The sequence below is a fragment of the Bombina bombina genome, chromosome 2 (genome assembly GCF_027579735.1).
Source record: "Bombina bombina isolate aBomBom1 chromosome 2, aBomBom1.pri, whole genome shotgun sequence".
In the NCBI taxonomy this organism is placed as follows: Eukaryota; Metazoa; Chordata; class Amphibia; order Anura; family Bombinatoridae; genus Bombina; species Bombina bombina.
Genome location: NC_069500.1, coordinates 999411550 through 999439338, shown reverse-complemented (window position 1 = coordinate 999439338; position 27789 = coordinate 999411550). Strand labels below are relative to the sequence as shown.

Below are 27789 nucleotides of genomic sequence, written 5' to 3'. Positions count from 1 at the left end.
ACTAAACCACTACTACTTCTTCTGAAGAAAGATGTGAAATGGCACTGGAGTGAGTCTCAAGAGACAGCCATCAGAGAGCTGAAGAGAAAACTCACTCAAGCACCTTGCTTAGCATACCCTGAAGGTGGCAAACCTTTCTTCTTAGAGACAGGTTACACAGATATAAGCATGAGTGCTGTGTTATACCAAAAGCATGATAATTTGAACAAAGCCATTGCTTATGCGAGCAAAAATCTATCCCCAGTAGAAATAAAGTTTAACGATTGCGAAAAAGCCCTCTTATCTACCGTATGGGCCTTACAAAATTTCCGCAGCTATATACAGGGCGAGAAAATTATTGTGGAAACAGCCCACCAGCCTTTGCTATATTTGCAAAGTGAGAGAATAAGAGATGGGAATTTGTCTAATAGCCGCATAACAGCTTGGACTCTTTCCTTACAAGGCTGGCCCTTAGAAATTCGCTACAAGCAGAATAAAAAGAATCCAGTCGCACAAGGGCTTGCTGAGCTCCACGACTGTACTGCTAGAGATCCTGGGGAAGAATTATCAGAAGATGATTTTCTGGAAGAACAATTACTTTCCCCATATAAAATGTACAATGAGGACCATTGTCAAACATTACCTTGGGTATATGTTGATGGTTGTTCTTACCATGCCACTATTGATAATGAGCGCAGATTAGTCGCTGGCATTGGTATAACGGGGGCAAATGGATTCCCAAATATATCTATAGGTTTCAACATTGGACCAAGATCCAGTCAAGTTGCTGAACTAACTGCTGTTTTCAAAACCATTGGAATGGCTATTGAACATGGTATTCATGAATTTGTGATCATAACTGACTCAAATTATGTGCGTGACAGTTTTGTTGAATACCTGCCAACTTGGAAAAGAAATGGCATGCAGAAAAGCAATAACAAACCAGTCAAGCATGGCAAGTTGTTCTGCGAGATTGATAATCTGGTAGTATCCAATGATTTAACCATACACTGGAAAAAGACCAAGGGTCATTCCAGAGTTCTAGGTCCTGATAAGGAAGGCAATGACCTTGCGGATTCATTAGCCAAACAAGGAGCCATAACTGGAGAACTCCTTAATATTGACCACTTAATGGGTGCAATTCAGGTAGAAGCCATTACCAGAAACCAGGCAAAACAACAGAGTGAGCCTAACTTGGTACAATGGAGTCAGGATTCTCCTAGTGAGGACCTGATCACTAGTCAAAAAGAAGACCCCATTGTAGGCATCTTCTATAAACACATAGAAGATCCTGAAAGCAACCCCATCTCAAAAGATGATTGTATTGGCAAAGAAGATCTGAGAATCTTAATAAAATCTAAATCACAATTAAAATTACAGGATGGTTTGTTAATTAGAACCTCCAAAACTGGCATCCAGCAGTGGGTAGTACCCACCAAGTTCCGAGGTCTAATGCTTCAACATGCCCATGATGCTCCCACATCTGGTCATCGTGGTGGCAAACTCACGTATGAAATATTGCGTGATTACGCTTTTTGGCCACACATGTTGAAAGATGTTCAAACCTACTGTCAAGGGTGTTTAATCTGCCCACAGTTCCAACCCACTGCACCAACGCATAGAGCGCCATTGCAGAAAAGGGGGATGGTAATGCCATGGTCAGATATACAAATTGATTTTATCGGTCCAGTAACAAGATCATCAAGAGGTAACAAATACATGTTAACCGTAACATGCCTGTTCACTAAATGGGTAGAGTGCATTAGTACACCTAACAATAGTGCTGAAACATGTGCGGCGTTGCTCATCAACCATGTGTTTTCCAGATTTGGTCTGCCCCAAAGAATCGAGTCAGATCGGGGGACCCACTTCACTAGCGAAGTGATGACCAAAATGTGGAAAATACTAGGGGTTAAAAGAAAGCTCCATATTGCTTATAGAGCTGCCTCAAGTGGTGGTGTAGAGCGTTACAACCAGTCCATTGTTAAAATCCTCAAAAAGTTTGTGAGTGAAACGGGTAAAGACTGGGATGTAAAACTACCTCTAGTCTTAATGGCATTAAGGGCAACTCCAAGTAGTACTACCAAAATGTCACCTTTTGAGCTGATGACTGGTAGAAGAATGGTTCTACCTCAGCATCTGCTATACCGTACATCAGACCAAAACTTGATAAACGCTGCCAATACACATCAATATGTGGAGAACTTGAGAAAACACCTGCAATATGCCTTTGCATTTGCTCAAAGGAATTTAGAAAGAGCTGCAACTGCCACTAAAACCTATTATGATCTCAAAACGTCCAAAAAGGAATATGAAATAAATGATAAAGTTTATCTTTATAACTTTGGAAGAGATCAGGTTAGGGAGAAGAAATTTCTTCCCTCATGGAAAGGTCCTTTTGTCATTACTGACAAAATATCTCCAGTGGCCTATAAAATACAGATCCCCAAAAATGAAAGTTTCATAGATAAATGGGTCCATATCAATCAATTGCGGGCATGTCATCCCAGATCCCAACTACAAGTCATAGAGGGAAAATGAAGTGTCCTATCCCCAAATGAACTAAAGACATACTGTAGTTCAAAGATGCCTAGCTGATAAACATGAAGGCTCAAAATCGACGGACTTTGTACTTAAAGGACTACCTATGATGTATACGGCCAATATCCTCACCGAGTACCACTGACTTTGATCCAATTCAAATACATGTGTCCTACATATGTTTGAATTTGAAAGGGGGAATTATGTCAGGGCACAGGTAAATACATATTTATATATATATGTATGTCAATAGGACAGGGAAATATGTTTATGTATGTAACCATATTTGTATCAGATATTACTGGAATAAGGTTTAAATTCTGATGTCAGACAGAAACCTTCACAAATTGAATATACATCTCCAGTCTGAGACAACAGGTCCCAAGAAACAAAGGAAAACATTTGCTTCTTAATTAGGAAGCACTCTGTACCCCATGTGGTGAGCAAAAGACGAAGAGCCTGGATACACACTCATATATGAACTTCCTGCCAACAAAAGGAGCTGAAAATTGACAGCTGCCTGTTAAGTGTGTGGCTGATAACAGCTGGATACACGTGACACAGACATTGTGTCTGGGTTAGGATAACATAGAGGAAGCACATGACTTACATTATGATTTCAAAATAACTGTATTTAGAGTTCAAATAAAATATAATGCCAGGAAAATATATATATTTTAATGGATATGAGATGTATATTTATGTGATATCAAATATTAACATCTAGATATATATATATATGGAAAGTAAAAGATTGAATGATATATATATATATATATATATATATATATATATATATATATATATATATATATATATATATATATATGTATATTTTGAAGGCATGAATATCTTAGCCTCTGTGTGTTTAAGAACATGAATAGATGTTTATGGACCTGAAGAGAAGTGATTATTAACATTTATTTTTATTTCAGATCGACATAAACAGGATTTATGTATTCAGGAAGAAATACACAGAAATATCACATACTATATCTGGGTGAATGCAAATATCAGGAGTTTTAAATACTACCAATCTGGAGATATAAAAATAAGCTGTTATTTGCAAAGAAATGCCAGAATACTGATAAAATTATAATGCATTTTAAGCTAATAATTAGCAGTGTTAAATTACCTTAATATAATAAAATGTTAATAATATAACATATTCGGTATCAGAATAATCAGAAAAAATAACCTAATATTAACCATCTGTAATTGGGGTTATATATGATTAATGCAGAGAGTGTGATCTGATTAAATAACCATTTTATGAAAAAAAAAATTAACTTGCTTAAAAATGTTAGAGATGGTCTTGTTGTATTTGTTTGTTTGTACGTCTGCTGCCACCTAGTGTTATGATGCGGAATTGCAACCATGAGATGATTGGTTGTTGCAAAGAATGCATTTCCTTGACAACACATTTACCAAATAAACCAATCCATGTTCAGTTGCAAAGAACTAATCCAAGACAAGGCCGTGGGCGTTTCCAATATTCACCAATGACTGATAAATAATCAAAAAGGGGAGGGGTGAGATCAGATGATTTAAAACCCCAGCATAGAGACTAAGAAAAGGTTGTGTTATTTTGATCCAGAAAGGAGTAACTGCGGCAGTTATTAATCAAAAGCACACACCTACCATATGGACTCCATATGCTTTACCCCAATTTTGAATTTCTGAGGTGAATTGGATCTGTTGCAAAACATTGGGAACCGGATTGCTGTTTATTTGGGTGATGTATATAAAAGTTTTATTATAAGATAAGTTATATGCATAGTCAATTTGTATTTAATAGATTTAAAGAAACAGTGTGTTTTAGTTAGCATTTCACAGCCTATATATATATTGTTTAAATCTGCGTCTGATTGACCAAGTAACTCATCTATGCAAGTTCTGATATTGTCAGTTAATTTTGTATTAGGATAAATTGCAGTTAAATAGCAGAATATATATATTATCCTATTGTTTTATAAACACTGTTTAGAATTGTATTGCTTGGATGTTAAAGGTTTTTAGTCCCATTGTGTTAAATAAATAAAAGGCTGAATTGTGAAGGTATATTTTTCTGGGTTTTGTAAGAAGGATAGCATATCTTAAGAGTTGGTTTTAACGCATATAAATTTTGTTTCATTTCCTTTTATTGCAAATATACTTCAATATGTTTATGGATATTAACTAAATAAAAGAATTCAGATATTTATATTAATTGTATGGTCTAGTAGGTGCATGGTTGATAAGGGTTTCTATTTCTTTGTATTGTGTTTATAACCCTGCCATAAACTTATATATATTATTTGGATAGCACTGCTAAGATTTTCATAAATATACTGACACAACATTTCAGCATTAAAACAGCACCACAGCCATTACAACAGCTGTACCGCAAGCCTTTTAGCCTGTAACGCAACGTCAGTCCCGCGCTCGTAAAAATTAATTTTTTCATGGGACATAGCGCTGCCATTACGAGTTTTGCGGTGAGGCTAAAAAGCTTGCGCTGCAGCCTATACCGACAAAATCCGTTTTGCAATCTAAAAGCAGTAGTTATGAGTTTTACGCTACAAAACTGTTACATAAAACTCATAACTAAAATGCTACAAAGTACAGTAAACACCCATAAACTACCTATTAACCCCTAAACCAAGGCCCTCCCGTATCGCAAATACTATTATTATTAATCCCTAATCTGCCACTCCCGACCTCGCCGTCACTATCAAAAATTATTAACCCCTATTCCCGCCACTCCCTGACATCGCCGCTACTATACTAAAGTTATTAACCCCTAAACCGTCGCCCTCCCGCATCGCAAACACTATTTAAATATTATTAACCCCTAATCTGCCGCCCGCCCACCCACATAGCCCCCACTATACTAAAGTTATTAAGCCCTAATTCCGCCGCCACTAAAATAAACCTATTAACCCCTAAATCGCAAGCCCCCCAAAACTAAATATACTAAATAAACCTATTAACCCCTAAACCGAAAGCCCCCCACATCGCAATAAACTAATTTAAACTAGTAACCCCTAAACCTAGCCCTAAACCTAACCCTAATGTAACCCTAACCCTAACACCCCTTAACTTTAACATAATTAAAATAGCGCTAAATTAAAGTTACAATTATTAATTAAATAATACCTATTTAAAACTAAATACATACCTGTGAAATAATACCTAAGCTAGCTACAATATAACTAATAGTTATATTGTAGCTAGCTTAGGTTTTATTTTTATTTCACAGGTAAGTTTGTATTTATTTTAACTAGGTAGACTAGTTAGTAAATAGTTATTAACTATTTAATAACTACCTAGTTAAAATAAATAAAAGTACCTGTCAAATAAAACCTAAGCTGCCTTACACTAAAACCTAATATTACAAAGATAATAAAACCTACCATTACAAAAAATAAAAAAACTACCATTACAAAAAATAACAAACAAAATTATCTAAAAGAATAAAAATTATTCCTATTCTAATACCCTTAAAAAAAAAAAAAAAAAAACACCCCAAAATAAAAAAGCCTAATCTAGAATAAACTACCAAGGGCCCTTAAACACATTCTAAAAACATATCTTTTCATATTATCCTTCAAATATAATCACAGAAATCAAAAATTTGCATATAATACAACTACTCCTCCGATAACATTTATACAATTTACTTATATCCCCATGAACACTAATACTGCAACCATTTTTAAATAGGTGACTCTTAGATGTACACTCACATTTTTGATACTGCACTAGAACACTATCATAGGTCAAATACAAATAACCAAGATGAATATCCTCACATCTATTGAGGTCATAAATGTAAGATCATTTGAAGAAGTATTAAATATATTCTTAAAAAAGAGATATGATACTCAAGAATTTATTATAGTTCTTTCCATAATGGTCAGTTCAAAAATAAAATGGAGATTAGTTTCAGGCACTATGCATAAATAACATTCAATAAAAGATGTCTATGGATTATACTGTTAGCATTCAATAAAGATGTCTATAGGTTACTTCTCTTACCTTGTCATTACAATCTATCAACACACAGATTTCAGCACTATTATGTTTTTATATTTTATTACATAATGGCCGCCAATTGATATTATTTCTTGCACAATTCATATACAAGTTTACATTTAGCACTATTACTTGGAAATAAAATATACAAAGCGTGGATATACTTCTTTTTCATTGCCTGTTGCAAATATCCCTTTACACATTCTTTTTTCATTGCCCGTTGCAAATATCCCTTTAAACATACAACACAGCTTTCAGACACATCATCATTCACAATTGATTATGCCATGGCCTTCATTTTATTTTATATGTGCAATTCTGTACATCACACGTTTTAAAATAATTTACATTTCCCCATAATTATTTCAAATTGAAGTTTCAAAATTGTGGTTATACATTTTTCGTTTGTTTTCTTTTTGATATGCTATGTTGGTAAATCTAAGCCTTTTTTCTAGCTGAAGTTTACAGCTGTTTCAATTCTAAATAATCATGACCTTCCAATGCTTTTTAAATTCACACTAATTGTAACACCTGTCAAGCCCTTTGTTCGGCTTTTCAGTTGAATCTTGAAATGTTTTTCATTGGTTTGAAACTTTTGTGACAACTTCCTTTTTAATCACACAAATGTGTATATAATGTCAAGATTTGTAATATATTTTATTCGCTTTGGTATCTGAAGAAACGACCCTTGGTGGTTGAGAAACGCGTTATAATAAAGCCTATTTTAAATTCTTTTAAACTTTGGAAGTTGTGCATCTCTTTTACGGAACAAACCTAATTGAGCAATACACTATAGTTGCTGAACCTTGAAATGCCTACAGCACAATTCCCTGTCCCAAGGAGAAAGCCCCGGGAAGGATCGTATCTGACAGTGTACTAGCCACTGACTAAAGTGCTAGCAGGCGAGTTAGTACTGGTCACAGCACAGTACCACAGTCTCCGGTAAGCGCATTACCTCTCTGCTTGTTGTATTATCCCCCTTTTTGAAACAATATCACGCTATGTGGCGCCCTCTCCATCTCTTTTTCTAAAACAGTTATATCCCTGCTCTCTGGGAACAAGAGGAGCTGCCTACACAGAAACTTTGACGAACAATATCACCGTACACATACGGACTGCCATTATTTTTTCCAGAGCCGACGGCCGAGTAAGACACACTCGATAAAGACGGAGTAACTATTTGTGGGACTTTTTATTATTTTTTAAGGGCTCTTTTCACAATTTGCATTGCTTGTCTTATATATATTTTTAACAGCGCGCCTTTTCATCTCCCTGTGAGATATTACAACATATCAGCATTAAAACAGCACCACAGCCATTACAACAGCTGTACCGCAAGCCTTTTAGCCTGTAACGCAACGTCAGTCCCGCGCTCGTAAAAATTAATTTTTTCATGGGACATAGCGCTGCCATTACGAGTTTTGCGGTGAGGCTAAAAAGCTTGCGCTGCAGCCTATACCGACAAAATCCGTTTTGCAATCTAAAAGCAGTAGTTATGAGTTTTACGCTACAAAACTGTTACATAAAACTCATAACTAAAATGCTACAAAGTACAGTAAACACCCATAAACTACCTATTAACCCCTAAACCAAGGCCCTCCCGTATCGCAAATACTATTATTATTAATCCCTAATCTGCCACTCCCGACCTCGCCGTCACTATCAAAAATTATTAACCCCTATTCCCGCCACTCCCTGACATCGCCGCTACTATACTAAAGTTATTAACCCCTAAACCGTCGCCCTCCCGCATCGCAAACACTATTTAAATATTATTAACCCCTAATCTGCCGCCCGCCCACCCACATCGCCCCCACTATACTAAAGTTATTAAGCCCTAATTCCGCCGCCACTAAAATAAACCTATTAACCCCTAAATCGCAAGCCCCCCAAAACTAAATATACTAAATAAACCTATTAACCCCTAAACCGAAAGCCCCCCACATCGCAATAAACTAATTTAAACTAGTAACCCCTAAACCTAGCCCTAAACCTAACCCTAATGTAACCCTAACCCTAACACCCCTTAACTTTAACATAATTAAAATAGCGCTAAATTAAAGTTACAATTATTAATTAAATAATACCTATTTAAAACTAAATACATACCTGTGAAATAATACCTAAGCTAGCTACAATATAACTAATAGTTATATTGTAGCTAGCTTAGGTTTTATTTTTATTTCACAGGTAAGTTTGTATTTATTTTAACTAGGTAGACTAGTTAGTAAATAGTTATTAACTATTTAATAACTACCTAGTTAAAATAAATAAAAGTACCTGTCAAATAAAACCTAAGCTGCCTTACACTAAAACCTAATATTACAAAGATAATAAAACCTACCATTACAAAAAATAAAAAAACTACCATTACAAAAAATAACAAACAAAATTATCTAAAAGAATAAAAATTATTCCTATTCTAATACCCTTAAAAAAAAAAAAAAAAAAAACACCCCAAAATAAAAAAGCCTAATCTAGAATAAACTACCAAGGGCCCTTAAAAGGGCCTTTTGTGGGCCCTTAAAAGGGCCTTTTGTAGGGCATTGCCCTAAAGTTAATAGCTCTTTTGCTACAAAATAAAACAAACACCCCCTAACAGTATACAACCCCCCAGCCCCTAAACCCACTAAATAAAACTCAAGTAAAACCTAATCGACCCATTGCCCTAAAAAGGGCATTTGTATGGGCATTGCCCTTAAAAGGGCATTTGGCTCGTTTTCCTGCCCTTAAAAGGGTATTCAGCTCTTTTATGAAATGCCCAAGCCCTAATCTAAAAATAAAAACCCACCCCAAATGAAAAAAATACATTACACAAAATAACAAACAAATTATCAAAAATGATAAAAACTATTCCCCTTCTAAAACCCATTTAAAAAAAAAAAAAAACCTACCCAAAATAAAAATCCTAATATAGAATAAACTACCAATAGCCCTTTTGTAGGGCATTGCCCTAATTTAAACAGCTCTTTAACCTGAAAAAAACTATACAAACACCCACTAACATTACAAACCCCCAGCCCCCTAAACCCACAAAATAAAAAAAATTATCTAAAAAAATCTAAGCTAACCATTGCCCTGAAAAGGGCATTTGTATGGGCATTGCCCTTAAAAGGGCATTTAGCTATTTTGCACTGTCCTGAAAAGGGCATTTAGCTTGTTTACGAATACCCCAAAAGATCATTCAAGTGGGACTTCAAAAACTCTAAGTGGATCTTCGGGGGTTAGTGATAGTTTTTTTTTAAGGTTTTTTTGGGTGTTTTTTTTTTTTTTTAGTTTAGGGTTTGGGCTTTTCGTAAACAAGCTATTCCCTTTTCAGGGCAATGCAAAAGAGCTAAATGCAAAAAGAGCTAAATACAAATGCCATTTTCTGGGCAATGGTTAGCTTAGATTTTTTTAGATAGTTTTTTTATTTTGTGGGTTTGGGGGGGGGTGGGGGTATGTAATGTTAGTGGGTGTTTGTATATTTTCTTTTTCAGGTAAAAGAGCTGTTTAACTTAGGGCAATGCCCTACTAGAGGCCCTTTTAAGGGAAATTGGTAGTTTATTCTAGATTAGGTTTTTTTATTTTGGGGTGTTTTTTTTTTTAAATGTGTATTAGAATAGGAATAATTTTTATTATTTTTGATAATTTGTTTGTTATTTTGTGTAATGTATTTTTTTCATTTTGGGGTGGGTTTTTATTTTTAGATTAGGGCTTGGGCATTTCATAAAAGAGCTGAATGCCGTTTTAAGGGCAGGAAAAAGAGCTAAATGCCCTTTTAAGGGCAATGCCCATAAAAATCATGCCCTTTTCAGGGCAATGGGTAGATTAGATTTTACTTTAGTTTTATTTTGTGGGTTTGGAGGGTGAGGGGTTGTATACTGTTAGGGGGTGTTTGTTTTGTTTTGTAACAAAAGAGCTGTTAACTTTAGGGCAATGCCCTACAAAAGGCTCTTTTAAGAGCCCTTGGTAGTTTATTCTAGATTAGGTTTTTTTATTTTGGGGTGGGTTGTTTTTTTTTAAAAGGGTATTAGAATAGGAATCATTTTTATTGTTTTAAAGAATTTCGTTTTTTTATTTTTTGTAATGGTAGTTCTTTATTTTTGTAATGTTAGGTTTTAGTGTAAGGCAGCTTAGGTTTTATTTGACAGGTAAATTTGTATTTATATTAAATAGGCAGTTAGTAAATAGTTAATAACTATTTACTAACTAGTCTACCTAGTTAAAATAAATACACAATTATCTGTGAAATAAAAACAAAACCTAAGCTAGCTACAATATTTATTTCACAGTAAAAGGGATAGTAAACACCAAAAATGTTAATTTTTAAAATGATAGATAATCCCTTTATTTACCATTCCCCAGTTTTGCATAACCAGCACTGTGTTAGAAATATACCTTTTACCTCTGTAATTACCTTGTATCTAATCTTCTGCTGACTGCCTCCTTATCTCAGATCTTTTGACAGACTTGCATTGCAGGCAATTAGTGCTGACTCTTAAATAACTTCATGTGCATGAGCACAGTGTTATCTATATGAAACACATTAACTAACGCCCTCTAGCTGTGAAAAACTGTCAGATGCATTCAGATGAGAGGCTGTCTCAAGGGCTTAGGAATTAGCATATGAGACTATTTATGTTTAGCTTTCAACTAAGAATAACAAAAGAACAAAGCAAATTGGATGATAAAGGTAAATTAGAAAGTTGTTTGAAATTGCATGCCCTATCTGAATCATGAAAGTTTAATTTGGACTTTACTATCCCTTTAAGTATGTATTTAGTTTTAAATAGGTATTATTTAGTTAATAATTGTAAGTTTAATTTAGCTATATTTTAATTATGTTAAAGTTAGGGGGTGTTAGGGTTAGGGTTAGATTTATGGTTACGGTTAGGGTTAAGTTAGGGTTAGATTTAGGGGTAAATATAGTTTAATTTAGGTTGTTGCAATGTGGGGGGCTGGTGGTTTAGGGATTAATAGGTTTATTTAGTGGTAGTGATGTGGGAGGCCAGAGATTTAGGGGTTAATAACTTTATTTAATGGTGGCGATGTCGGGGAGCGGCAGAATAGGGGTTAATAGATTTATTATAGTGTGGGCGATGTTGGGGTGCAGGGGAATAGGGGTTAATAACTTTAGTATATTGGCGGCGATGTTGGGGGTGACAGATTAGGGGTTAATAGCTTTATTTAGGTGGCGGCAATATCGGAAGATTAGGGGTTAATAACATTATGTAGGTGCCGGCGATGTCGGGGGCAGCAGATTAGGGGTGTTTAGACTCAGGATTTATGTTAGGGTGTTAGGTTTAAACGTAACTTTATTTTTCCCCATAGACATCAATAGGGCTGCATTCTGGAGCTTTTCATTCTGCGATCGCAGGTGTTAGTTTTTTTTCTGACCCGCTCTCCCCATTGATGTCTAAGGGGAAAGCGTGCATGAGCACGTCAAAACAGCGTTTGCATTTTGTGCGGTATGGAGCTTAAAAGCACCATATCGCACGCACAAGCCGGTTGTTTAAATACTTGTAACTTTTATTGCGTTCGTTAATTTCCCTATAGCGTGCATAACTCGTAATCTAGGTGATAGGGTGGTGATATACTGTATAACAGTAATACTTCAAGAGAATGACAACAAATTACTTGAGCATTAAAACATGAGGATACTAGTTGCAAAATGGGTGGTAAATGTTGAAAGGTATAATGGGAAGAGTGTAGGATACCAACACTACCTTCTTTACAGTTACTAGACCTGAAGGTATGATTAAACTGAGGGACGCTATATGACATCAAAGAAATAGTGTGTCTGAGGGGAAAGACACAGGTTTCAGTAAGAACCAGCAGGTTGAACAAGTTCATGGCTATAAACAAGCACGTTATAGACAGACACAAATAAAAGTATTTCCACTTCATAGACAAGTGATGGATATTAGGTTTTCTTTGTTCCTTTTTTATGGAATGTCTGGAAGTGAGGATGGTGATATGAAAGGCTCGGGCTTTGAGCATATATCAACAGCAGCTAAAACTAGTAAAATGGAGACTGAGAGGAGATGGGATATCAATTTGCAGTATTGTGCCCATTTTAGTGATATGGTGAAGGGGAATTTAGTGGTATGAGGATATAGTCAGATTTTAAGTGAGGACTTTGCACATCTCTAATATTCACTATTCTCCTCTACACGAGCGGAAATAAATCAGTCTTCTATTATTATTATTTATTATCAGGTATTTGTAGAGCGCCAACAGATTCCGCAGTGCTGTAAACATAGTCAATATACAGGATAGATTTTGCAGGGATCAAGTGGGTAGAGGGCCCTGCCGAGAGTTTCACTGTTTTAGTCGGCTCTTATGAAGGTGATCTGCAAACAGCTGGGCTCATAGGCTTACATTCTAAGGGGTTCAAGGGGAAAGCAATGGTGTTAGGAAAGGTTAGTGTTGGTTGTAAGCATCTCTGAATAGTAGAGTTTTTAGGGAGCGCTTGAAGCTGTTAAAACTAGGGGAGAGTCTTGTGGAGCGAGGCAGGGAGTTCCACAAGATGGGGGCCAGTCTGGAGAAGTCCTGTAAACGGGAATGTGAGGAAGTAACAAGAGAGGAGGAGATCCTGAGCTGATCGAAGGGGACGGGAGGGAGAGTATCTGGAGACAAGTTCTGAAATGTAGGGGGGAGCAGGGCAGTTGAGAACTTTGTATGTCAGAGTGAGGATTTTGTGTTTAATCCTAGAGGCAATAGGAAGCCAGTAAAGGTATTGGCAGAGAGGTGCAGCAGATGAAGAGCGACGAGTAAGGAAGATGAGCATGGCAGAGGCATTCGTAATGGATTGTAAAGGAGCTATGCGGCAGCTAGGTAGACCAGAGAGGACGGAGTTGCAGTAGTTGAGGCGGGAAAGGATGAGAGAGTGGATTAAAATCTTAGTTGTATCTTGTGTAAGGAAATGTCTAATTTTAGCGATGTTTTTAAGGTGGAAGCGGCAGGCTTTAGCCAAGGACTGAAGGTGAGGAGTGAAGGAAAGATGTTACCCCAAGACATTGGGCATGCGGGGTAGGAGTAATGATGGAATTATCAACAGTTATAGAAATTTCAGGGGTGGAGACATTGGAACAAGGGGGAAAAATATGGAGTTCAGTTTTGGAGAGATTTAGCTTAAGGTAGTGAGAGGACATCCAAGATGAGATATGAGAAAGACAGTTAGTGACAGGGGTTAGTAAGGAAGGAGGTAGGTCTGGTGCAGAGAGGTAGATTTGGGTGTCATCGGCATACAAATGATGTTGAAACCCAAGGGACTTTATTAAGGAATCTAATGATGACGTGTAGATTGAAAAGAGAAAGGGACCAAGGACAGAGCCTTGAGGTACCCTTCTATAACAATATCAGTATTTAAATGCTACTGTGGCAAAAACTGTATTCAAAATGTCATGGCTTCTCAATAGCAAAAATCATTTATATGTTTTTAAAATGCCAATATATATGGCAGGGACACAGATACACTTTCTTGTACACAGAAATTCAGCACAGAGTGATAGCCTTTTTACCCCTAATATATGACTCACTGGTGTATGACTCATGAGTCAAGATAAATTGGTCTCCAAAAAAATATGCTTAGAAAGTCAGCATGTGCATATAGAAATTTCAAAGGTTCGCTAAAAGAAGTCGCAGTATAGATTTTGAATGTTGTTTTTGAATGAATTGCAAAGAAAAGTTAAATAGGAATTTCACCACTTTAATGGGAGCTGTTTCAGCGACCGAATAACCCTATGGATGGCAGATAAGACTGCAGTGCTGAGCAAAGTTTTTCAACCCCTTTTTTTTGCATCCAATGGGTTAATAGCACATTCCCAAACTTTCAAACTATTACATTTTCAATCTCCTTAGTGGGACTAATGATATTAAATGATAACATATTGCTTTTTACTACTTAAAATGATGTCCATAATTCTAAGGCACATAAATATCTTATATTAAAGGGCCACTGTAAGTAAATATTTTCTATCCCTGTTACTAACTAACTACCCCAAATACTCTTTTTATCAATAGCATTTCATTAACATATCTCTACCGTATATCAGAAATCTTGTCTGCAAATTAAATTGTTTTCCAAACCCACTCCGTGGGTATCTTTTGCTCTGTACCAATTTGTTTACAATACCTAGGTTTCAAAGTAGCACTTTAAACACAAAGTTATTGGTTTAAGTATTTTGAACATGCAGTGCTGAAAATAGTGGGCAGGATAACGTGACATCATTGGCGAATAAAAGACATAACTTTTAGAAGGTTATGAAACTTCGTTTTGGAGAAAATATAGTTCAGTAGGTTTTAATTAATGTTTATTAACTTTAATATGTTAGTTGTTTAGCTTACAAATTATAACATAAAGTAATCCTTTAAACATAAAAGTCCTAGTAGATAGATTTACTAACCATGCAAACTAAAGCACACACAAATGTTGCTAAGCAAGACGTGGGATTCAGGACGTCAGGAACCAGGATGAAGAGGGCGCCGAAATGGAAGAAGATTGCAGAGTGGAGATGGCGGAAGAGGCCACAGAAGTCTGCCTCTGCGAAGATGGATCCCCAGCACCAGGAGCCAGGATGAAGAGGGCCCCGACGTGGAAGAAGGTTGCAGAGCATAGATGGCAGAAGAGGCCGCATAAGTCAGCCTCCATGAAGATCTGTCCCCAGCACTTGGAGCTCAACGTCGGATCAAGAGGAACTGGATTTTCGATTGGTTAGTACAACCTTTGGTGTTAGTTAGGACTTTTTTGGGGTGGGTTTTGTATTTTTAAGAATGGGCTATTTTATTTTAAATTTATTTTTAGGATAGTTTTTTTTAGGTAGATTTTATTATTTAGGAGGGGGTACTTGTATTGTAGAGGGGGATTTTATCATTTTTATTTAGCGTAAAAGAGCTAAATTATCTTTAGGGCAATGCCCTACAAAAGGCCCTTTAAGGGCTAGTGTAATTTATTTTAGTGCTAGGTGTTTATGTTTTTGGGGCATGTAGATTAGTGTTAGGTATAACGTTAAGTTTTTTATTTTGGATACTGATTTTTATTATTTTTTTGTAACTTAGTTTTTTTTATTTTATAGTAACTTGTAACTTAGGGGTTTAGTTTAGAGGGGGGTATGGTTAGATTGCATTGGGGGTTGTGGGGGGTTAGGGTTAATATTTTTATTTTTAAAGTGACAGATATTTTTTAAAGTAACTTAGAGGATTTCGTTTAGAGGGGGGTTAGGTATTAGGTAGAGTAGGGTTAGTTTGTGGTGGGGGTTGAAGCGGTTTATGGTTAATAGTGTAGGTACTTGCGGTGGGTATGTGGCGGTATACGTGTTAATCAGAAAGTTACTTGCGGTTGGTATGTGATGGTATAGGGTTAATAGGATTGTACTTGTGATGGGTATGTGGTGGTATAGGGGCTAATAGGATAATACTTGCGGTGGGTATGTGACAGTATAGGGGTTAATAGGATAGTACTTGGGGTGGGTATGTGGTGTTATAGGGGTAATAAGATAGTACTTGCGATGGGCATGTGGTGAAATAGGGGTTAATAGGATAGTACTTGCGGTGGGTATGTTGCGGTTCAGATATTTATTAGTGTAGTGTTAAGTTGCAATCGTGGGGTACTTTGGTTTAGGGGTATTAGGATTAATGGTTAGGCAAGTCAGTTCTATTTCAAGGGTCCTTTACCATACATCGCCCAGTATGGGGGGCAATGCCGGGTGTTATCTATAGCCAGCATCGCCAACCAATGGCATGTATAGTAAATGCCACTCAGGATGCTGCTAATTCAATAGCTTGGCATATTTTTACAGACTCGCTCGACATATCGGCCCATATTTATCAAGCTCCATACGGAGCTTGAAGGGCCATGTTTCTGGCGAGTCTTCAGACTCGCCAGAAACACAAGTTATGAAGCAGCGGTCTAAAGACCGCTGCTCCATAACCCTGTCCGCCTGCTCTGAGCAGGCGGACAGGAATCACCGGAAATCAACCCAATCGAATACGATCGGGTTGATTGACACCTCCCTGCTGGTGGCTGATTGGCCACGAGTCAGCAGGGGGCGGCGTTGCACCAGCAGCTCTTGTGAGCTGCTGGTGCAATGTTAAATGTGGAGAGCGTATTGCTCTCCGCATTTAGCGAGGTCTTGCGGACCTGATCCGCAGTGTCTTTATTAAAGGTCTTGCGGACCTGATCCGACAGTCCGGATCAGGTCTGCAAGACCTCGCTGAATGCGGAGAGCAATACGCTCTTCGCATTTAACATTGCACCAGCAGCTCACAAGAGGAGCAGGGAGGTGTCAATCAATCCGATCGTACTTGATCGGGTTGATTTCCGGGGATTCCTGTCCGCCTCATCAGAGCAGGTGGACAGGGTTATGGAGCAGCGATCTTTAGACCGCTGCTTCATAACTGGTGTTTCTGGCGAGTCTGAAGACTCGCCAGAAACACAGGCCCACAAGCTCCGCTCGGAGCTTGATAAATGGGCCCCTAAGCTTCTATTATGTCTGGACATGAATTTTAAGACTGGTGTGGGTAAAAATAATCTTCACTTTATGCAATAATCTCACGATCGTGGCATCAGCCAGAAACTTATTTAATCTTATTTCAAAATTACAGTATGTAGGGAATTACTGCTTGAAACATTTTTCTTATATGATATGATCTAAGGATGTGATGTTACACATCTTGTTAGGTTGCTGAACCATTTGTGAGACTTAGTACATGTCACAGTTATCACTTATGTCAGTCTTTAAATTGCTGATAGTCACAGATTTCTAGTTTATGCTTACTTTTTATATTATCTCTTGATTTTACGCATTTTGGCCTATAATTTCTTTATGGAAATGATTGCACAGAGTAGATAACATTCACGTATGCCATTATATCGAATGGAGGCTGTGTCTCTTGAGATTTATAGCTTTACCACTTCTTTTATAACCTAGCTAAAAGTCTATTTGTAGTATTGCAATGTTCATGAAAATGCTTAGATTAATTTGGGTAGACCCTTCCCTTGGCTTTTTACGATCTATGCCGTGCTGTTTGTGGCCAAGACAGTGAGACTAGACTAATTCTGCATGAAGGGTAAGGTTCTACAGCAAATCCCTTTTATTTCCCATATATTTAGTAGTTGATTATTGAATGGTAGTAGGCATTGCTCATTTGAGGTTTTCCACATCACTCCTCATAATAACTCTCACCATAAATGATTATAAGCTCTGTGACTTTCAGTTTTAAGAGTTTTGTAGTCGTAGGAGCTGAGCTGTTTTATTATAGCATATTTCTAAATATGGTTCTCTTGGGCTTCCTTTCAGTAGGGAGCTCATCGTACATGTATATTAAGATCCAGCAAGGATTACCCTAGTTATGATTTAGCAAATGCTTCCAGTAAGTTCTATACTTTTTTTTTACTCAAATATTTAGGGGAAAAAGGTTTAACAGATTTAAGCATATACAGTAGTTTTCTGCTATGCTAGCTTTGGGTCCATGAGTGGCCCTTTTTTGATAGCTTAGTAGAAATGCCCTATAACTTACACTTTCTGAAACTGTCAGTTTTAGTTTTCTTTGGATCACAAGTGTAAATTGTAAAAGATACACAGAAATATGTATGATCCTAAGTTATTTAAGTAACAGAAACTTTAAAAACATATTCAAAATGTGTAAAATCACTAATCTAAATCTAAATGCATTAAAATATAAATGAGTAAGTGCAAAGCATTAATGCAATAATACTGAAAAGACATAAAATAGAGCTCTTGCATATAGGGATGGGCAAATATTTTGCAACTTTTTTTTTTAATACATTTCTCCATTTAAATTGAATTTCAAATGTTTATCAAACATTCTAAGATTCTAATTTCGAATATTGGTTTTCGAATTTTAATTAATATTCTGTAATATTTGTTTGGATATTCAAATTTTATGTATGCTCTCTGTTAGCTATAACATTTTTAATTAATTTATGCTATCCAAAATTTCAACATATGATTTTGAATGTGCTTAATATATCAAATATACACATTCAAAATACTAAAATCGAAAATCACATGTGATTTTCAAATTTTAAAGAAATGTTTATCTTATTGATATTCGATTGTGTAAAACGAATATACAAAGGAATATTCGTTCTAACTTTCTAATTTTGATTAAGCCTCATTTGCCCATTCCAAATTGTAGTGCTGGAGAGTTTCTCCCTTTTTTCTTTTGAGCATTCAGTGAGTTCAGCCCCTGTGAAGTCTGAACTACAATTTCTCTCCAAGCTGAAGAATCCTTTAAATATTAGGACCTGAGATTCAAAATCTTGCTGCAAAGGTGAGATATTCTAAGAAGTCTTGTCGATATGACAAGGCACTTAAATTTTTTTTAGAAACACAAATTTTATCTTGAGAAATTGTTGCTTTGTAGTGTTCTTTATCTGAAACAGAGAATCTTACATTTCAATACAAGATCTAAAAAAATCTCAAAGATTATTGCATGAATATCAGGCCCTAAGTTTTGGGCTTTGGTATACAGACAGATAATGTAAAGAAGGATGTGTGTGTACAGAAAGGTATTACATAATATCTGATTTCCCTGCAAGCTCAACCCATTTTGATGGGTTGTAGTTTCAAAGAACACAACCAGCTATTTAATATATAAAAAATAAACCTAATGACACAATTGTTTTATATGTTATACTCTGCAGCTGCTATAACAAGTCATTGGAAACACATTAAGCAAATATTTTTTTACAGTACACTGTTCCTTTAAGACCAGAGGTAAATTAGCTTTTGCACCTATTTAAGACTGTGTAGCATGTATCTAGGTCAATCAACTGCAATATTCTTAAAGGAACATGAAAGTCAAAATTACATTTTCTTTAAACAGATGTAGTGTACATATATATATTGGTCTCCTTTGTTGACACTTACCTATTTTCCATGAGAGCATATCTAGATAGGCATTTTTATGTAAAGTGCAATTGATAATGCAGGTGTGTTATCTTGTGCTCAGTCTTGAGCAAAGAATATCGCACAATCAGGTGAATGGCTGAAAATTTTAATCAAAGCGTCTTATACATACATATACATTTAATGGATAGTTCAGAAAGCGCTATTATTGCTTTCATTGCATTCATACTACAAGTAGTGAGTCAAGTGCTCAAGCACAATCCAAAATACCACAGTAAAATTTAGAGCTTTTTGAGACCTGAAGTAAACCATTATTTCTTCTAGTTTGCATGGCAAAACACATGAAAATACTATGTAAATAAAGTTAAATTTAGACTATGGGGCACATGTATAAAAAGGGGGGCGGACAGCTACTCAACTTGAGACGTTATCCTCCCGCCTTCGCTGCATACGGGCAGCGGATCTGATTGTCTGTTGGCCCGTATGTATCATTACACACTCAGATGAGTGTGTAATGCCCACCCCTTCATTGGCGTGACTAATCACGCAAGTGAAGGGACTGTCAATCACCAAGTGAGCGAGCCCTCTGTGATTTCTCTTCGACACCTCAGAGGTGGCTAGGAGTGTAAGAAGCATCGGTATAATGACTGCTGCTTCTTACATTGCGGGAAGCAGACTCGCATATGCGAACCTGCCCCGCAAGGGCTCTGGAGCAGCTTTCGCTGTTTTGTACATGGAGCCCTTAGACTTAGTACCTGTGAAACAAAGGTTATTATTATTAATGAAAAAGGGTTTTGTGACAGAACTAAAGCAATATGGTATATGGTAACTGGTGAGGATTGGATAGAAGTCAAAGGTTATGTGTGTTTTATATATATATATATATATATATATATATATATATATATATATATATATATATATATGTATATATATATTTCATTGAAATAATGTATATATATATTTTTACTCCATTAGTCTAGGGCTCGAGAATCATCCTACATGAAATTTACTGTGCACCCATATAGAGGTCTATTATGTGAGAGGTTTAATGTCCTTGCGCTATCTAACATGCAGATAGATGTAAGCGTGCACCGGACTATCGCTCGAGATAAAATATAACTTTGAACTTGCAATATGAGCACAAAAATAGAAGTGGTATTGATTGTGCGATGCTGATGCATAATAATACTCATATTTTTATACTCCACTTGTAATCTAGCCCTATATGTATTGGTATTGATTGTGCGATGCTGATGCATAATAACACTCATATTTTTATACTCCACTTGTAATCTAGCCCTATATGTATCATTGTTGTAAACATTGTTGCAAATACAGCTACAAAGAGTGGTAACCCAAGTACATTAACATGTTTATTATTTAAATGTAAGCCTATGAATACCTGACAACAGTGTCACATCTTGTACCCTAAACATTTTAGATTCATTATAGTTATTATTTTTCATTATCTTATCTAGAAAATGTTAAGTGAAACAACACAATATGTACATAAAATATTAGGCAACTACTTGCACAATATTCTGTATAATATTCTGTATCAGACTACACAGAGTTTTATAAGTGTCTTTGTATTCTCTTATTCCCAGCAGTGAAGAGATCAAACACGGGCTCCAGTCAGCTGGCACTAAGAGAGGAGGTGTGGCAAGGAGAAGGCATTTAATATGAAAGATCCTGGCATAATCTACTAACAGGAGCCAAGAGAGGAGGGCTATCAAGAAGCAATGTGCCCGTACGCTCTTAACAGAACTTTCTTCACTTGCTGAACGTGTTACATTTGTCACTCAGGTGCCTGGTATTTCATACATTCCTTCGAAAAGAAAGAGAGCCAGAGAAGGTTTTCTAATTAGGATGACTGTATACTGGGGGGTATATTGGTGTAAATAAGAAGAAAAGATTTGGTACTGACAGAAAATGTTGGTGAATGGGGAAATTTGTAGGAAAGAAACAGGCTGCACATTTCTCTGCCCTTATCTGCATGGGGTGAAACAGCAGTGACATGACCTCTCTGGACAGCAGTCACAAGAAAGGAAGATTATGTTCCTTAAATTAACTGTTTTTTGGCAATTACTTTTTAACATTGGTTTACTCAGTACCAGTGGAATACAGCAATGGGACTGTCAGCAAGGTTATCCAGTGAGTAATGAACAGATGGCTTGCAATGGTAAGTAATAATACATTCATTATTAATTGCAGTCATTGTGAGTGATATATCATTAAGGACCAGGTTCTGAATTCCTGTCATTCCTGTAATGTACAGAAATATTTAATAAATGTACATAGCATTCACAATCAAACAGCTATTTCCCTCTGTGTAGGTATAGGGAGTTTTAGAATATATAAATATAATATGATTCTTGCATTATTATAAAGTTTTATTAAATAAACTAGCACTATACACACACAATGCTATTGCTTGAGAACTTTGCAATTAAACTATAAGTATAAATGAAGTAATACAAGATACTTTTAAAATATATAGAATTTGTTTCCTCATTCTTAGCATATTTCAATTTAATTAATAGTTAAACAAAACTAAAAAAAAAACTATTTATGAAGATTTCCATGGTGCAAAAACATTAGATTTATCACATGTTGTAAACTGTTCTATGTGTTGCTAAATATCAGTGTATACAATACTCCCAATGAATGAGGTTTACCAGATGAACTTGGAATAACAGACACATGTCTGTGTACATTTTATCTGTGGGTGCAAGGGAAGCAATGATAGTCCCATGTTACCAATGATACTGCATATTGTAACTATTCCATATATAACTGTAGTTATTTTATTTAATGGTAGGTGCCTTACAGCCTTGCCTAAGAAAAAATAAATAAATATAAATAAAAAACACATGTAAAATGTTTATTTGCTTTATAGGGTCATATATACAAATTTACCACAAAAAATACCTATTTTAGTCCAGATTTCGAGTGGAGTGCAAGCGATACGTGGTTTATTGCTGGTGTTTGCGCTTATCAGGCTTACTGCTGGTATTAAGAGTTGAAAGTACACACGATCGCTTGAGCACAATCGGGATTTACGCTAGAATGATTATTGCAACTTCAGAGCTCTGGTTAACTGTTTCACGAAACAAAAAAGTGTCACAAAACTCATAAAAAATACAGTTACACTCATATTAACACTATCTAATAACAATTATATAAAAAAAAATATTGCACACAAAAATTATAAGGGCTCAAAGATATGAGGTCTCAGGTGTTAGAGAAAAAAAAGGCAGGCAAAGGGCTTTAACATACAGATACATACATATATACATGTCTAAAAATGTATACGTATGTATGTGTGTGTGTATATATATATATATATATATATGTATATGTATGTTTATATGTGTGTACATGTATTAACAGATATATATTATTATTATTTATTTATAAAGTGCCAACAGATTCCGAAGCGCTGTCCATGGGTACAAAAAGATAAAAGTACAGTACAATATAATATAAAAGACACCATAAAAGACAACAAAATTTAACAAACAAATACAGGGAGAATTGAGGGCCCTGTTCCTGTGTGAACTTACAATCTAGATATATACACATATAAAAACATAAATACATACATAAATACATATGTACACAAATAAAGATACATATATATATATAAGTGCATTGGAGCCCTTTGCAGTTAAGTAGATGAAAACACATATTTGTACAATATTTATATTTCATAAAGATTTTAACTATGTATTTACTGTAAATATTTCACATTCCAATGTTCTGTACATAGCAGAATATGTTCTATGTATGTCTAAATAGATATTACTATATATAATAATTTATTTATATAGGTATAGATATATATTGTACCAAAATAGCTTTAGATATATGTAGAAATATGTATTTATTAATAAATAGAATATATTCTTGTATGTGCATGTTAGGTTAGCACACATGAGAATATACGATCGGATTTGCGCGAGAGTGAGCTGTTCTTTTTTCCACTTTTTTTTCTCCATTGACTTCTATAAGGTAATATGTGAACATGCACACTATATTCTAAGTTCGGCTTTTTGCACTCGTCGGGTTAGCGCGCAAGCAAAAACAGTTTACTTTCAACTCATAATACAATCGCAACCAGACGAGCGCCACTCGTAATTCTAGCGCAATTAGCATTCAATCAGGAGCCTTAATTAGCGCTCCACTTGTAACCTGGCCCTTTGTATTTTGTGTAGTAAAGTTCTTGGACAGAGTTTCTAAGTTCCATTAAAATAATATTGTGATGCTATGGTGTTTCCCAATGCCTGGTTGGGAGTTGCACATAGCATTAGTACTGACTGATCATATCCAGGAGGCTATGGGACCAATTCTCTAAAGCTCTCTGATCACTCTGGAGAGAGTCTATAAGAAGCCACGTCAGTACCAATAGTTAAATGACACAAATTACAATATAGTGCTCAATAAAATAAGCTGATTATTTCTCTCTCCGCTGGCGAGTCTTTGGGAAATAGGCCATAAGTAAGAAATGGGTAAAATGGTTTACAACAATATAGTGATGTTTGCTAAATATTGCTTTGTTTTCCTTTATTTGCTTTAGTCTAATTAAATATATTTCATGTTTTATGTTTTTCTATTGCACCTTAAAGGGACCTGGAACCCAAAATATTTATTTCATGATTAAGATAGAGCATCATTTTAAACATTTTTCTAATTTACTTCTAGCATCAAATTTTCTTAGTTTTCTTAGTATCTTTTGTTGAAAAAAGCTCAGAAGCTTGCACGTGTCTGGAGCACTTTATGGCAGCAGTTTTGCAAGAATATTATCCATTTGCAAGAGCACTAAATGGCAGCACTATTTCCTGCCATGGAGTGCTCCTGACAACCACCTAGGTATCTCTTCTGCAAAAATACTGTGGGAACAAAGCCAATATGATGATAGAAGTAAACTGGAAACTTTTTTTTTAAATCGTATGTTCTGTGTGAATAAGAAAAGAAAAAAAAAATGGGGTTCATATCCCTTTAAGAATCTTTTGGCTGTCCCTTGATTTTCATAAAGGAATTATGTATGTCAAAATGCAAAGAAATACTGGTTTATTGGCTTAAATCCTTGTAAAATAACAAGAGGCAATGCATAAACTTTTTTTTTTTTTTTTTGAGGAAACTTTAAATTTAAAAAAAAAAAATCTGTTATCAAATCGACCTCCTTCTCCTTTCCATGAGGGCATAATGAGGTAGTTTCAGGAGCATGCACCTGCCTGGGGCGCTATTTGAGAATATTTATAACAATAGGTTATTCATGTAGTGCTCACTGTACTCTCTCAGGGTAAGAAGTTAATGCTAAGAAAAATATAACTGATATTAGAAGTAAATAGGCTTTTTTCTAAATTGTACACTCTTTCTGAACCATGATAGTTTCATTTTGACTTGCCCGTGTCCCTTTAAACACATGAAATAACGCTCAGGTAAAAGGGAGATTCAGCTGCACTTCCTGGTTACTGTTGTGTCAGATATTATGCCATAGTAGTCTGCAAACTAAATATCACAGCTGTAAAGGTCAGTAAAAGTTCTGCTCAGGAAATGAAATTGACATCATAGACAGCTCAGCAGCATAGTTAAAATGGCATTTTAGAAAAATGTAACTAGGCTGGTATTAGCAATCCTGATGCTTCCCATCCAAATAGCTGCTAGAGGGTAACATTGGCATATTTATTTTACAGAGATGAGTGAGAGGAAAATGAACAAATTTATTTGTAAGAGGTTATCTGTATGACGGCAGTACAGTCAATATTTGTGTATGGGTTTAATGTGAATGATATAAATAATAACATTTGAATGTCAGTTGTTATTTCTGAGAGTCTAAAAATAAATCACTCTTTTTACTATGGTACATATGGAAATCATAAGGAAGACGTACAGTTCAGCTGATGGTGGAGGGTGCCAATTTAAGGGATTCTGAACCCTAATTTTTTCTTTCATGATTCAGATAGAGCCTGCAATTTTAAACAACTTTTAATTTACTCCTATTATCAATTTTTCTTTGTTTTCTTGGTATCTTTATTTGAAAAAGCCGGCTCATTTTTTGTTCAGCACCCTGAATAGCACTTGTTTATTGGGGGCTGCATTTAGCTACCAATTAGCAAGCGCTGCCCAGGTGCTGAACCAAAGATGGTCCTGCTCCTAAGTTTACATTCCTGCTTTTTCAAATAAAGATATCAAGAGAAAGAAGAAAAATGTATAATATAAATAAATTAGAAAGTTGTCTAAAATTGCAGGCTCTATCTGAATCATGAAAGAAAAAAATTTTTGGGATCAGTATCCCTTTAACTATAGAGATACCACAACTGCTATTTTTATTTACTAGTGCTATTTTATTTATGTTTTTACATTTTCAAAAATATTTGAATAGTCTATGGCATTGCACGATGCAGAATAAAGGTGCTGGATATGTCAGGTGAGCTTTTCTAAGGTCATTGCATGCAATTGCAGTGCTTTAAAGGGACCTGAAAGCCCACATTTTTCTGTCATGATTCAGATAGAACATGACATTTTCCAATTTGCTTCTGCTATGAAATTTGCTTCATTCTATTGGTATCTTTTGTTGAAGGGGTGGCAGTGTACTACTGGGAATTAAAGGGACAGTCTACACCAGAATTTGTATTGTTTTAAAAGATAGATAATCCCTTTATTACCCATTCCCCAGTTTTGCATAACCAACATAGCTATATTATAATTTTAACCTCTGTGACTATCTTGTATCTAAGCCTCTGCAAACTGCCCCTTTATTTCAGTTCTTTTGACAGACTTGCAGTTTAGCCAATCAGTGCCTGCTCACAGATAACTTCATGTGCACAAGCACAGTGTTATCCATATGAAACACGTGAACTAACACCCTCTAGTGGTGAAAAACGGTTAAAATGCATTCTGGAAAGAGGTGGCCTTCAAGGTCTAAGAAATTAGCATATGAACCTCCTAGGTTAAGCTTTCAACTAAGAATACCAAGAGAACAAAGCAAAATTGGTGATAAAAGTAAATTGGAAAATTGTTTAAAATTACATGCTCTATCTGAATCATGAAAGTTTATTTTGGCCTAGACTGTCCCTTTAACTAAACCCAGAGAAGCCAATGACAATAGGTATATATGTGCAGGCACCAGTCAGAAGCTAGCACCCAGTAGTGCATTGCCGCTCCTGAGCATACCTTGGTATGCTTTCAACAAAGGATACCAAGAGAACAAAGCAAATTGGATCATAGAAGTAAAATGGGAAGTTGTTGCTCTATCTGAATCAATAAATAAAGTTTTTGGGTTTTATGTCCCTTTAAGTTAATGCATATTTGCAAACCACATGGGTATAATGCTGTGCCAGTTCCCAATCTGCTATCTCCTGTAAATCATGTGGTCTCTTACTCTAAAAACTGATTACAAGTGGAGTGATAAATATCGCTTTCATGAAAGCGATATTAGCGCTCCACTGTGTAAAATAAGTGCATGCTAATGTGCGCTGGTATTGCAAGTTTTCAGCTCGGAAGTGTTGCTCTCATGAGAGCGCTCTTCTATAGGCTCCTATAGGAGCCTCGTTCTGATTCCGTCAAAGATGGCATCAGAACATTGCGCAGTGAAGGGGGTAGGTAGTGCAGCGATGGCAGCAAACTTGTATATATATGTATATGATTATATACAGTACATATGTATTTATGTGTTACTATGTGTATATACACCTATTAACACATAAATATATATGATTATAAGCATATACATATATATTTATTGGGAACAAACATTTCCCATTGACCGCAATGTAAAGGCACTTTTCAGTACCTTTTTTTTTTTCTAACACCCCACTCCCACCAACTGTAGCCCCAAAATACTGCCTATTGTAGTGTAGTGTAGGCTGTATTTTGGGGGCATTTGGGCACATTTATAAAATTACCAGAGATCTGATCTCTGGTTTATTTTATAAGCGCTAATTGCTACCGCGAGCTTGCAGTAGCAATAACCAGATACTTGTAATGACTGGTTATTTATCTCTCCACTTGTAATCTATCCATTATAGTTTTAAAAGATAGATAATCCATTTATTACCCATTTCTCAGTTTTGCATAACCAACACGGTTATATTAATACAATTTTTACCTTTGTGATTACCTTGTATATAAGTCTCTGCAGACTGCCCGTTATTTCAGTTCTTTTGACAGACTTGCATTTTAGCCAATCAGTGCTGACACTTAGGTAACTCTATATAACACACATGAACTAGAGCTGTCTAGCTTTAAAAGAACTGGCAAAATGCACTGAGATAAGAGACAGCCTTCAAGGCTTAGAAATTAGCATATGAGTCTACCTAGTTTTAACTTTCAACAAAGAATACCAAGAGAATAAAGCAAATATATTGATAAAAGCAAATTGGAAAGT

At 35.7% G+C, this 27789-nt stretch overlaps 1 protein-coding gene across 2 annotated transcripts in view; it reads left to right on the top strand.

The window, feature by feature from the left end:
* Positions 1-27789, top strand: part of EGF (epidermal growth factor) — a 354749-nt gene that overhangs the window by 47799 nt on the left and 279161 nt on the right. For both annotated transcript variants that reach the window (XM_053703543.1, XM_053703542.1), the window contains exon 2: positions 21005-21579. In XM_053703543.1, coding sequence (XP_053559518.1) covers positions 21453-21579 — 127 coding nt within the window. In that variant the 5' untranslated portion in view covers positions 21005-21452. The remainder of the gene's footprint in view (positions 1-21004; positions 21580-27789) is intronic.